Source organism: Heterodontus francisci, chromosome 5, assembly GCF_036365525.1.
Source record: "Heterodontus francisci isolate sHetFra1 chromosome 5, sHetFra1.hap1, whole genome shotgun sequence".
In the NCBI taxonomy this organism is placed as follows: domain Eukaryota; kingdom Metazoa; phylum Chordata; class Chondrichthyes; order Heterodontiformes; family Heterodontidae; genus Heterodontus; species Heterodontus francisci.
This window is the reverse complement of record NC_090375.1, coordinates 86,601,816-86,615,481: the sequence shown is the minus strand read 5'-3', so window position 1 is coordinate 86,615,481 and position 13,666 is coordinate 86,601,816. Positions and strand designations below refer to the sequence as shown.

The 13,666-nt window shown below is 44.9% G+C and overlaps 1 protein-coding gene across 2 annotated transcripts in view; it reads right to left on the bottom strand.

Annotated features, from left to right (window-relative positions):
- The window catches only part of usp14 (ubiquitin specific peptidase 14 (tRNA-guanine transglycosylase)), a 95,358-nt gene extending 89,640 nt beyond the window's left edge, over positions 1-5,718 (bottom strand). For both annotated transcript variants that reach the window (XM_068031725.1, XM_068031726.1), the window contains exon 1: positions 5,587-5,718. In XM_068031725.1, the coding sequence (XP_067887826.1) occupies positions 5,587-5,602 (16 nt within the window). In that variant the 5' untranslated portion in view covers positions 5,603-5,718. The remainder of the gene's footprint in view (positions 1-5,586) is intronic.
- Positions 5,719-13,666: the final 7,948 nt, after the last annotated feature.

The window sequence follows — 13,666 nt, the reverse complement described above, 5'->3', positions numbered from 1 at the left end:
AGGTATTACACCTTCTGCGATTACAGGGGAAGGTGCCGTGGGAAGAGGACGTGGTGGTGGGGGTAATGGAGGAGTGGACCAGGGTGTCGCGGAGGGAATGATCCCTTCGGAATGCTGACAGGGGAAGGGAGGGGAAGATGCGTTTGGTAGTGGCATCACGCTGGACGTGGCGGAAATGGCGGAGGATGATCCTTTGAATGTGGAGGCTGGTGGGGTGGAAAGTGAGGACAAGGGGAACCCTGTCGCAGTTCTGGGAGGGAGGGGAAGGGGTGAGGGTAGAGGTGCAGGAAATGGACCGGACATGGCTGAGGGCCCTGTCAACCACAGTGGGGAGGGGGGGGGGGGGGGGGGGATGAATCCTCGGTTGAGGAAAACATATCAGAAGCGCTGTCGTGGAAGGTTAAGCCAACATAAACACCATTTTTGCTTCAGTTAACTTACCAGGAAGACCATCCCAGTTATCAATCACATTGTGGAAGAACCACTTTGTGGCATCTGTCCTAACTTGCCTTTAGCTAGTTTGCACCTTAATACTAGGAGTGACCATTTTTATTACACTTAGTATCTTGCACATCTCTATAAGGTCCCCTCTCATTTGTCTACTTTCAAGACTAAAAAGCCTAAATTCTCCAGCTTTTGCTCATAACTCAGTCAGTCTTGATACTGAGCAGCAACCTCATGGTCCTTCTCTGTGCTGTTCAGAGGGTTTGAATGTGTACCTTTGAATTTGGTGACCAGACCTGAATACAGTAGTCGAGGTATAGTCTGCGCAAAGCACTATGCAGCTCCAGTACGAACACCTCAGACTTCAACTTTATTGACTTGGCAATATCGAGTCACAGCATCATTTACGCCACAGAAAGAGGCCATTCCGCCCATCGAATCCATGCCAGCTCTCTGCAGAGCTACCCAGTTAGTCCCACTACCCCACTCGATCCCCATAGCCCAGCAAGTTTATTTCCTTTAATTTTCTTCTGAAATCATTGACTGCCTCTGCTTCTACCACCCTGATGGGCAGCGAGTTCCAGGTCATTACCACTCACTTCGTAAAGAAGTTCTTCCTCACATTCCCCCTACATCATTTGCCCAAAACCAAGAATCGTTTCAGTGCAGGAGGCGGCCATTCGGCCCATCATGTCTGCACCAGCTCTCTAAAAGAGCTATTCACTTAGTGCCATTTCCCCGCCTTCTCCCCGTAACCCTGTGTCCCCTAGTCCTTGTACCATCAGTTAATGGGAGCAGTTTTTCCTTGTCTAACTTATCTAAGTCTGCCATAATCTTATACATCTCTATCAAATGTCCCCTCAATCTCCTTTGCTCCAGGGAGAACAACCCCAGCTTTTCCAACCTAACCTTATAACTAAAATCTCCCATCCCTGGAACCAACATTATTTTTATTTTGCTGATTTACAAGGCTGCTCTACAGTAATTGTACTGTTACGATCACCTAGTCCATGGTTTATATTAATTTTTTTTTTTTAAGAGGTCACTTTTAGTTTTAGGGAAATTAAATGTTCAGATGTAAGATGATTGAAATTCTGGAATTTCCAAGGTATTTTATTACCAAGATCTTTCCATGTGTACTTACAACGATAGAGTTAGAGAGGTGAGAGCCATAAAACAGCAGATGGCCTCATTTAGTTGGGGAACTGTAGCCAGTACATCTAAAAAGTGCCCTGCCATTGTTAGCAGTATAAATTATTCATGTGAGTATCCGAAAGCAGAGATGTTTTGGTTGGAGTTGATTAGTTTAAATTTCTCTCAGGGGCATCCCACATGTACCACATGCTATAGAGATTAATGATATAGGGAGATGCCTTTTGGTCAGGTGCTTTATCTCTGTGCTTGCTCACAGACAGGCAGTTGTTTTTTTGCAGTCAGTTGGCTTTGAAAGCAGCTGGACTCAGGATCAGGGAGGTCATCAGGAACCAGGGGTGTTTCTGATTGGAGTGAGGCCCAGGATCACACTGGGAAATCCAGATTTGTGAGGCGTTGAAGGTGACCTGGAGGGTTGCCTAGCCGAATGCCAGAGGGAAAATCCCCAGAAAATCTCATACCTCACAAGATAGCTGAGAAACTACGGAAAATCAAAGTGACTTCCTAAGAGCTGTGGTACACTTTGGATTGGTCCCAAGAGAAGTGAACGAACTGTTAAGATCCTGCAAAGTATAGGGAAAGTCAAGTCGGAATGTTCTGTTGAGAGTTACAATTTAAAGTATAAGTGATGTCAAATTGTAGTGTTAGGTTAGCAATGCTTACTTTGTTTAACTCTGGAAAGGTTTTTTTAGTTTAAAACATGAAATCTTGAGCAATTCTTTCAGTAATAACTGGGAGTTCAAATTTCTTTTTAAAAAGTTACTGGTCGTTAATGGGATCGTAACAGTACACAGTTGAGGCCACTATCCCTCCCAGATCACTTCCTGCTTCTTTCTTAACCAGTTTGATACCATTCCTTAGGTTCACCATTTTTTATTCCAATGTGTAAAGCCTTGCACTTATCTGTTAAATTTCATCCACCATGATAATGTCCATTTGAAAACAATCTAACTTCTTTAGCTGCTGTGCTAGACTCTACTGCAACTCCCCACATTTGGCTTTGTCTGTAAATTTAACAGAATTACTTTCCATTTCTGAATCCAGATCATTTATATAGATTAGAACAGCATGGCGCCCCAACTCCTATCCTTGGGGCAATATACTGTGTCAATTGAACGTAACTTCCATTTCATCTAATTCCTTATGCACAGACTGTTTCACACAGATATCCACTACCTTCGGCGCTATATAGCTCATCTGCTGCTAAAACTCTCCACCATGCCTGTTGCATCTCTAGGCTTGATTATTCCAACACAATCCTGCCTGACCTCCCATCTTCCACCCTCCATAAACATAAGCTCGTCCAAAACTCTGCTGCCCGCTAACTCGCACCAAATCCCAGTCATCCATCACCAGTGTGCTCGCTGACTTACACTGGCTCCCAGCTAAGCAACACCGTGACTGTAAAATTCTCACCCTTGTTTTCAAATCCCCCCATGGCCTCACCCCCACCCTGTCTCTGTAACCTCCACTATCCCTACAATCCCATGATATCTATACACCTGCAATTCTGGCCTGTTGTGCATCCCTGATTTTAATTGCTCCACCATTGGTGGATATGCCTTCAGCTGCCGAAGCCCTAAACTCTGGAAATCCCTCCCTAAACCTCTCTTTCCTCCTTTAAGATACTCCTTAAAACCTACCTCTCTGACCAAGCTTTTGGCTATATGTGGCCCAGTATGATATTTTGTTTAACACAACTGTGGAGAGTCTTGCTATGTTTTACTACATTAAAAATGCCATATAAATGCAAGTTGTTACCTCAACGTCCACTTAGGATTTCAAGGGCGGCACAGTGGTTAGCACTGTGGCCTCACAGCTCCAGCGACCCGGGTTCAATTCTGGGTACTGCCTGTGCGGAGTTTGCAAGTTCTCCCTGTGTCTGCGTGGGTTTCCTCCGGGTGCTCTGGTTTCTTCCCACATGCCAAAGACTTGCAGGTTGATAGGTAAATTGGACATTATAAATTGCCCCTAGTATAGGTAGGTGGTAGGGAAATATAAGGACAGGTGGGGATGTGGTAGGAATATGGAATTAGTGTAGGATAAGTATAAATGGGTGGTTGATGGTTGGCACAGATTCGGTGGGCCGAAGGGCCTGTATCAGTGCTGTATCTCTAAACTAAACTTTCTCAAAAAAGTCAAGGAAGTTGGTGAGGCAAGCTATGCTTCTTCTGAAACTACGCAGGCTCCCATTTTTACTGGGTTATTTTGATAAGTTTGCTCCTCAACTTTATTCCTAATAATTGATTTTATTTTGGCTGTTACTGATGGAACACTAATTGGTTTGTGGTTTTCTAGGTTTGTTTTATCAATAGGTACCACAGTCCTGTGTACAATCCAATGCTGCATCCTTTGCATTCCTGACAACTTCATCAGTCAACACTTCATCAATTTTGCCCCTCATCTCACTTAACTCCTTTGGATATCTAGCACCTATTCCTCAGTATCAGTTTTGACTGATTGTGACCATAATGTATCATCCCTCCTTGGCCTTGTCACTGTGAATTATGGCAAGTATACCAACTCGACTGAACTTTCCGCATATGGTTCCATGCCTACCTGTCCGAATGCAGCTAGCACATTTCTGGCAATAGCTTATTTTCAAATCCCTTACACAGTCATCTCCTGAGTCCTACAAGGATTTACTCTTGGCCCTTTCTCTATTTCTTATCACTTAGGCACATACTTAACCTCTATTTGCATATCGATGAATAGCTGTATAGCTTTATCACTCTACCACTTCCTACAATCTCAAGGATCAAAAAAAAGAGCAGACATCCCATGTTCCTCTTTAAAATGGTGCCACAGGTGCTTTTATATCCACCTGAAATGGCAGATGGGACCTGGGTTTGATATCTCATTCAAAAGACAGCACCTCCAATAGTGTAGCACTCCCTCATTACTGCACTGAAGTGCCAGCCTGAATTGTGCTCAAGTCTCTGATGTCGGACTTGCATCCACAACTTTCTGACTCCAGAGTGCCACTTCTGAGTCATGACTGACATCTAACTTATGAATGTGATTTATCGTCCTAATTTAAGACATTTTATTTACAGACTTACATTAAATGGCAACTTATTTCTCTAAGCCATTTTAGTGCACTTCAGATACAATGAAAAGCGTAATGACATATAAGGAAATACTGCAGTATTACACACACAACGCGATCACACAAATAGCAATGGGGTAAACGATCAGCTAACGCACTTTTCATTTTAACAGAGTATTACTCCTTTTGAATCATGCCGTGTGATCTTTAATATCAATATAAACCAGAACAGTCGAACCGATGTGGGTTTAAAGGTGTGTCTGAAAAAAGTACAGTCTCTTCATTCAAATTCACATTTTCTGCACCGTACATATTTCTATACATGGCAAGTAACTAAGACTAAAACGTTTTACTAAGGAGGATACCGGGCATAAAAACTTCATACGCTGATCATTTAGCCTGTGAAATTACGAATAATTCAGCAGTTGTGATTCACTGAGTTACAAAATGGATTTTTAATTAACATCTGAATGAAAAATTGAACCGAACCGCTTATACATAAAAGATGAGCCCTTCCAAAAATTACGTCTAAAAGGGTTGAAGAGCTGAAGAGGGCAGTAGCAGCAGCTGCTGGTGCCACAGCTTTCTGCACAATCATTGTGGCAGCTTGTCTGCAAAGGACACGCACAGTTGCTCAGTTCCGAATAAAAATTAGACTCAGAGCAGAAACAGTCAAGAAAAAGGAAACATTTCCCACATTAATCTCCATTAAAAACAACCCGCAGAAAATAAACGCGCTCCATACGCGACCCCGAAGAAAATAACAACTTCCAGCTCACCGCCTCCAGTCCCCACAGGGCCTGCCCACTGACAGTGAACAAAGCACGGTAACACAGGTCAGGTCAGCCCGGGGATCCTGAGGCCTAGAGCGCAGAAATCGTCTTACTTCAAGGAAGGAATGAAAGGGAGGATCGGGGAGCCTATCACCAGACCGGGCCTACCTGTGAAGATCGGCATTTTGCCGCCAGGCGCTGCTCCTACGATCCGACTGTCACTATGCTCGAGCTCAGCCTCATTCAAACCCTTCCCCCACAAACCGCGAGGCACCACCAGTGACAAGGCACCGCGCCTGCGCACCGCCTAGCTCTGACAGCCACTACGCAGGCGACCAGCGATCAAATTATCTGCGCTCTATTCGCAGCGCCTGACTCCTAAGGCCTGAGTTTAGTAGCTTAATATAAATGAATCTTGGGATGAGGGAATTAAATTGGACGGTAAAACAAACATCCCATCCTGCAAAAATTTTCCTCTAATTGACTACTCACCCTACTGGTCGTTCTCTCCCCACAGCCTCACTTTTCTCAGTTCAAACGTTTATCAAATTTTCCCAAAGGGTGATCTGTGTTTCAAACACCAATGTGGCCCCTACCATAGCATTGAAGCCAGGGATAAGCACTGACATGTTGCACCATGGACATTTGACAAAATTATTGACCCAGCCGTGGACATGGGGCAATTAATCTGTTAGTAAAGTGTATGGGCAATCTAATACCATCAAAACACAGTCTGATTTAAAACACATTGCTCCCTATAAATAAAGTAGCTAAGCTAACTGTTAAGACCAGGTGAGAAAGGTGTCAAGAAAGGTGTCACCTGGTCTTATTGTAACAGGGCTTAATTTTAAACACACCGTGTTTTGAGCTCCCCCTTTGTGAATCCTTGTTCACCGCTTTCCAATTATAAGGCAAAGAAATGAGCACACCAGGTTTTCTTTAGGTTTAAAGAAGAAAAGTGAAATTTATTAAACCTCAAATTTAAACTCTAATTTGGTTAACACCTACGGATACATGACGTGCCCACGCTAGCATGCACACATGATACGCACATGCAAATAGAGACAGAAAAGAGAAGAAAAATAAAATGGAGATGCTTGAGGCAATCTCTGAAAAGGGTTTTTTTTTTAACTGAGCTTCGAGCTCACTGTAGGACCCTTGATTGTAGGTAATCTTGTTTTCCATGGGGCCCTGTATTCTTCTTAAACCTTGTTCACTGTAGGAGACTTTTCTCTCTTGGGGTTCATATGTCTTCAATGGTTTCTGAAGCTGGTGAGAGTGAGATGAAAGCAGACAGGAAAGAAGTGTTCTCAGTCCAGGAGCTAACAGCCTTCTGAGTTCAAATTCCCTGTTGGAAGTTCAAATTCAAAAAACTCTGACCGTCAGTCATGTGACTAAACTGGCCTGACCACGTCTGTTTGTGTATTTTCCGGACAGGTGGTTGATGTGTTGGTGGGGGAGAATTTTGGTGATAGCAACCACAACATGGTACAATTTAAGCTTGTTATGGAGAAAGAAATAGACAAGTTGCAAAAAAAGGTTTTGGATTGGGGGAGAGCGAATTTTAGTAAAATAAGGCAGGATCTGGCCAAGGTAGACTGGAAAGAGTTACTTGTCGGGAAATCTACAGAAGAGCAGTGGGGGGCATTCAAAACGGAAATGGGGAGGGTACAGGCCCAACATGTTCCCTCTAGAGGAACAGGTAGGAGCAACAAGCCCAGAGAACCATGGATGACCAGAAACATTCAGGGTACGATGAGAAGGAAAATAGAGGCTTTTAGCAAATACAAGGAGAGCAAATCAACAGAAGCATTAGTGGAGTACAGAAAGTGTAGGATGGAGCTTAAGAAAGCAATTAGGAGAGCAAAGAGGGGATATGAGAAAGCTCTGGCTGGTAAAAGTAGGGAAAATCCCAAGATATTCTATAAGTATATCAATGGGAAGAGGATAACCAGGGAAAGAGTAGGACCCATTAGGGACCAAGGGGGAAATCTGTGGGTGGAGCCAGAGGACATTGGTAGGGTGTTGAATGAATACTTCACATCTGTCTTCACCTAAGAGAATGAGGATGTAGATCTGGAACTCAGAGAGAGAGAGGCTGTGAGGTTCTTGAGCAAATTGTCATAGGGAGTGACAAGGTATTGGAGGTTTTGGCAGGCTTAAAAGTGGACAAATCTCCAGGTCCAGACAATTTGTGTCCCAGGATGCTGTGGGAGGCGAGGGTGGAGATTGCAGGGGCTCTGACTCTAATTGTTAATTCCTCTCTGGCCACGGGGGAGGTGCCAGAGGACTGAAGAACAGCTAATGTGGTCCCACTATTTAAGAAAGATTGTAGAGATAAGCCAGGGAACTATAGACCAGTGAGTCTCACGTCAGTGGTAGGGAAACTATTGGAGAATATTCTGAAGGAGAGAATCTATCTCCACTTGGAGAGGCAAAATTTGATTAGGAATAGTCAGCATGGCTTTGTCAGAGGGAGGTCATGCCTAACAAATGTGATTGAATTTTTTGAGCATGTGACCAGGTGTGTAGATGAGGGTAGTGCAGTTGATGTAGTTTACATGGATTTCAGCAAAGCCTTTGACAAGGTCCCACATGGGAGACTTATCAAGAAAGCAAATGCAAATGGGATACAGGGTAACTTGATAAGGTGGATTCAAAATTGGCTTAGCTGTAGGAGACAGAGAGCGATGACAGACGGTTGTTTTAGTGACTGGAAGCCAGTGTCCAGTGGCGTACCACGGGATCTGTGCTGGGTCCCCTATTGTTTGTCATTTATATATATGACATAGATGACTATGTGGGGGGTAGGATCAGTAAGTTCTCAGATGACACAAAGATTGACCGAGTGGTTAACAGTGAGGTTGAGTGTCTTAGTTACAGGAAGATATGGACGGGATGGTCAAATGGGCAGAAAAGTGGCAGATGGAATTTAACGCTGAAAAGTGTGAGGTGATACACTTTGGAAGGAGTAATGTGACATGAAAGTATTCAATGAATGGCCTGACACTGGAAAGTTCTGAGGAACAAAGGGACCTTGGCGTGTTTGTCCATAGATCTCTGAAGGCAGAAGGGCAGGTTAATAGGGTGGTGAAAAAGGCATATGGGACACTTGCCTTTATCAATCAAGGCATAGATTACAAAAGCAGGGAGGTCATGTTGGAGTTGTGTAGAACTTTGGTAAGGCCACAGCTGGAGTACTGTGTGCAATTCTGGTCGCCACATTATAGGAAGGATGTGATTGCACTGGAGGGGGTGCAGAGGTGATTCACCAGGATGGTGACTGGGATGGAACATTTAAGTTATGAAGAGAGGTTGGATAGGCTTGGGTTGTTTTCGCTGGAGCAGAGAAGACTGAGGGGTGACCTGATTGAGATGTACAGTATTATGAGGGGCATGGACAGGGTGGATAGGGAGCAGCTGTTCCCCTTAGTTGAAGGGTCAGTTACGAGGAGACATACATTTAAGGTGAGGGGCAGGAGGTTTAAGGGGGATTTGAGGAAGAACCTTTTTACCCAGAGGGTGGTGACAATCTGGAATGCCCTGCCTGGGTGGTAGAGGCGGGTTGCCTCACATCCTTTAAAAAGTACCTGGATGAGCACTTGGCACGTCATAACATTCAAGGCTATGGGCCAAGTGCTGGCAAATGGGATTAGGTAGACAGGTCAGGAGTCTATAATGCATCGGTGCAGACTCGATGGGCCGAAGGCCCTCTTCTGCACTGTATTATTCTGTGATTTGGCCATCTTTGCAATGTCTGGTAATCAAAAGTCCATTGTGGATTAAATTGGAGCAGGGAATAGCCCCTTTGTTCTTTGAAAAACTATCTGTCGATATGCTGATGTCTCTCTCCAGCCAAAGTCTCCAATTGTTTTTTTACAGCAAGTTCTTTCTTCACCAACAACTGTTTAAAATCAATGTTCATGTGACAAAATAAGTTTTCCTCATTCTTGGCGGGTGGGGGGCTTGCCTGACAATACATACATCAGTGGAGAGCAAAACAACTTTATTAGCAAGCAAAACAGTGTGCAATGCCAATGCAAATTACTTTTGTTGACAGAATAGAGCTGGCTGGACCATGTCAGGGGGTGGTAGATGGACCTTATCAGATGACCTCTAGATTCACACTGTTCATCCAATATAAACCATGAAACTGAAGGAGAGGATTGTTATTGTGGTTATTGAAGTGAGGCAGTAAAAAAAAACATCTGCAATAGGAAGATGGACCATTTCTCACACTGCTGTTGTCACAAGACAATTTAACCCGTGATGGTCAATGTTTGTGCAACTTCTTCACCTGCTTCTAATATGTGTCTGGAGACAGGGTAGCCAACAAAAGGGCAGTGATCTCCAAATCAGCAGAATTTTATAGGATGGAGCAGATAGTACTTCAGAAGAGTTAAGTAAAACAGAAAAGCAGAGTGGGACAGGAAGGGGCAGAGAGATTAACAGTAGGTAGCAAAGACTAGTTTATTCATCTTGACAGGCTATTAAACTAGGTCCTGGATTCTAAAACATAGAAACAACAGAATCGTTCAAGGACAAAATGTCATTTGCTCATCAAAACTGGTGACAATATTAGCTAAAAACAATTACAAATAAAGAGTGCCCTTCAGATCCTCCAATAAAGTGATTCTCTAAATTCACTTATGTCTATATCTCAGTCTATCACTGTAGATTCCAATTCAGCTCTGACAAGATAATTATAAACAAAAAGCCTTTCTGCAAATAGTTGAGCGATTGTTACTGCATGTATTACTCAGTTGCAAAATGTTTAGTCACCATCTGTAAGATTGTACTCCAGACTAAACAATTTATGTCCAAGCCAAATCTATTACCTGTTAGCAAAGGTGCAATTTTAACAAAATGGGTTTTTTAAGTTTCCAAAACATACTTTATTCATAAAAATCTGTAAAAAAAATACATTACCAAACAGTTTCAAACAGCACCAAGTCAAAAATTACAAACAGTGGAAGGGTGATCAGTTTCCTTCAATACAATCATGAGTTGCCTCACAACCCTTCCATTTCATTGTCGTGCCAGATACATTTTTACATTTTACAGCAAACAAAAATTTTCCCGATACAGTTCGAGGGGTTTCCCATGGATCCAACCCCTCAGTTCAGCTTGGTGGGGGGACCTTACACAGTGGTCTTTCTCCATTGAGCCTTTGCTGCGGCTGCCCCAAGCTTTAGTGCATCCCTCAGCACGTAGTCCTGGACCTTGGAATGTGCCAGTCTGCAACGTTCGGTCGTGGACAACTCTTAGCGCTGGAAGACCAGCAAGTTTCAGGCAGACCAAAGGGCGTCTTTCACCGAATTCATAGTCCTCCAGCAGCAGTTGATGTTTATCTCAGTGTGCGTCCCTGGGAACAGCCCGTAGAGCACAGACTCCTGTGTTACAGAGCTGCTTGGGATGAACCTCGACAAAAACCACTGCATCTCTTTCCACACCTGCTTTGCAAAGACACATTCCAGAAGGAGGTGGGCAGCCGTCTCTTCCCCACCACAGCCACTGCGACAGCATTGTGCGGAGGGGGTGAGACTTCGGGCGTGCAGTAAGGATCTGACATTTTTTTTTTCCAAAATATACTTTATTCATAAAAATCTGTAAAAATTACATTACCAGTTTCAAACAGCACCAAGTCAAAAAATACAAACAGTGCAAAGGAGGTCCGTTTGCTTCGTTACAATCATGCGTTGCCTCACAACCCTTCCATTTCACATTTGTCATGCCAATTACATTTTTACATCTTACAGCAAATGGACATTTTCCAAATACAGTTCGAGGGGTTTTCCATGGATCCAGCCCCTCAGTTCAGCTTGGTGGGGGGACCTTACACTGTGGTCTTTCCCCATTGAGCCTTTGCTGCGGCTGCCCCAAGCTTTAGTGCGTCCCTCAGCATGTAGTCCTGGACCTTGGAATGTGCCAGTCTGCAACGTTCGGTCGTGGACAACTCTTTGCGCTGGAAGACCAGCAAGTTTCGGGCAGACCAAAGGGCGTCTTTCACCGAATTGATAGTCCTCCAGCAGCAGTTGATGTTTGTCTCGGTGTGCGTCCCTGGGAACAGCCCGTAGAGCACAGACTCCTGTGTTACAGAGCTGTTTAGGATGAACCTCGACAAAAACCACTGCATCTCTTTCCTCACCTGCTTTGCAAAGACACATTCCAGGAGGAGGTGGGCAACTGTCTCTTCCCCACCACAGCCACCGCGGGTGCATTGTGCGGAGGGGGCGAGACTTCGGGCGTGCAGGAAGGATTTTGCGGTCTGCTCGGGGAACCATCCGACAGGATCCACCGTCTCCTTTTCCCGTAGGGCCTTGAGGACATTCCGTGCAGACCACTGCCTGATGGATCGGTGGTCAAAGGTGTTTTCCCGCAGACACTGCTCCACGAAGGATAAGTGGTACGGCACGGTCCAACTGCATGGAGCGTTCCGCGGCAATGTGACCAGGCCCATCCTTCGCAACACCGGGGACAGATAGAACCTCAGCACGTAGTGACACTTGGAGTCTGTGTACTGGAGGTCTACGCACAGCTTGATGCAGCCGCACACGAAGGTGGTCATCAGGATTAGGGCAACGTTGGGTACGGTTTTCCTGCCCTTATCCAGAGGTTTGAACATCGTGTCCCTCCGGACCCGGTCCATTTTAGATCCCCAGATGAAGCGGAAAATGGCTTGCGTGACCACCACAGCGCAGGAGTGGGGTATGGGCCAGACCTGCGCCACGTACAGCAACAACGTGAGCGCCTTGCACCTGATGACCAGGTTCTTACCCACAATCGAGAGAGATCGCTGCTCCCACATGCTCAACTTTTGTTGTACCTTGGCTACTCGCTCCTCCCAGGTTTTGGTGCACGCCCCGGCCCTTCCGAACCATATCCCCAGCACCTTCAGGTAGTCTGACCTGACGGTGAAGGGGACAAAGGATCGGTCAGCCCAGTTCCCAAGGATCTGACATAATGTAATCATATGATACAGACAACTTTCAAATGACTTTCGCCACTCAGCTTATCTGCCCTCAAACTGGATAGTAAATGATCCACATTACAGTTACTGCTCTTTGACATACTTGTAAAACTAAGGAATCGTAGACAGTTCATCATAGATTAAAGTTTATCAAAGTTATCTGTTACATTGTATTTGCTAACTATTGTATATGGGTCAACAGCATCCTGTTTTTGCCAATTGTACCGTGCTCTTGAATTCATGAGAAACTTACAGTGCTGACTTCTTGAGATTCCTTGGATTTTCTTGCCTGTTTCCCCCTCAATACAAGTTCTGGAACAATGTGATTCCAAATGGAAACTTGACTACACTTTCTCACACCCTGTTTGCTGTAAGGACTCCATCCCATTCTCCCAGTTTCTCCGTCTCTGGCACATCTGTTCTGATGATGCACCGTTCCACAACAATGCTTCTGACATGTCTTCCCTTTTCCTCAACCTAGGATTTCCCCCACTGTGGTTGACAGGGCCCTCAACTGTGACTGATCTATTTCCCACACTTCTGCCCTCAACCCTTCCCCTCCTTCCCAGAAACGCGACAAGGTTCCCCTTATCATCACTTTCTAGCCCAACAGCCTCCACATCCAAAGGATCATCCTCTGCCATTTCTGCCGCCTCCAGCATGATGCCACCACCAAATACATCTTTCCTTCCCTTCCCCTGACAGCATTTCGAAGGGATCGTTCCCTCTGCGACACCCTGGTCCACTCCTCCATCACCCTGACACCTCGTCCTCGTCCCCTTCCCATGGCACTTTCCCATGCAATTGCAGGAGGTGCAATACCCACCCTTTTACCTCCTCTCTCCTCACCATCCAAGGCCCCAAACACTCCTTCCAGGTGAAGCAGTGATTTACTTGTACTTCCTTCAATTATAGTATACTGTATTCGCTGCTCACAATGCCTCTATATTGGGGAGACCAAACGCAGATTGGGTGACCACTTTGCGGATCACCTCCGCTCAGTTTGAAAGCACAGCCCTGAACTTCTGGTCGCTTGGCATTTTAACATCTACCAACTCCGCTCCCCAACCCCGCCCCACCCACTCTTATGTCAACATTTCTGTCTTTGGCCTGCTCCAGTGTTCCAGTGAACATCAACGCAAGCTCGAGGAGCAACTTTCGATTTGGCACTCTACAGCCTTGCGGACTGAATATTGAGTTCAATAACTTCAGAGCCGTTTTTATATTTTTATTTTTTTTATTTAATTTTTAACCACGTGCCTGTTTTTCAAGTAATAG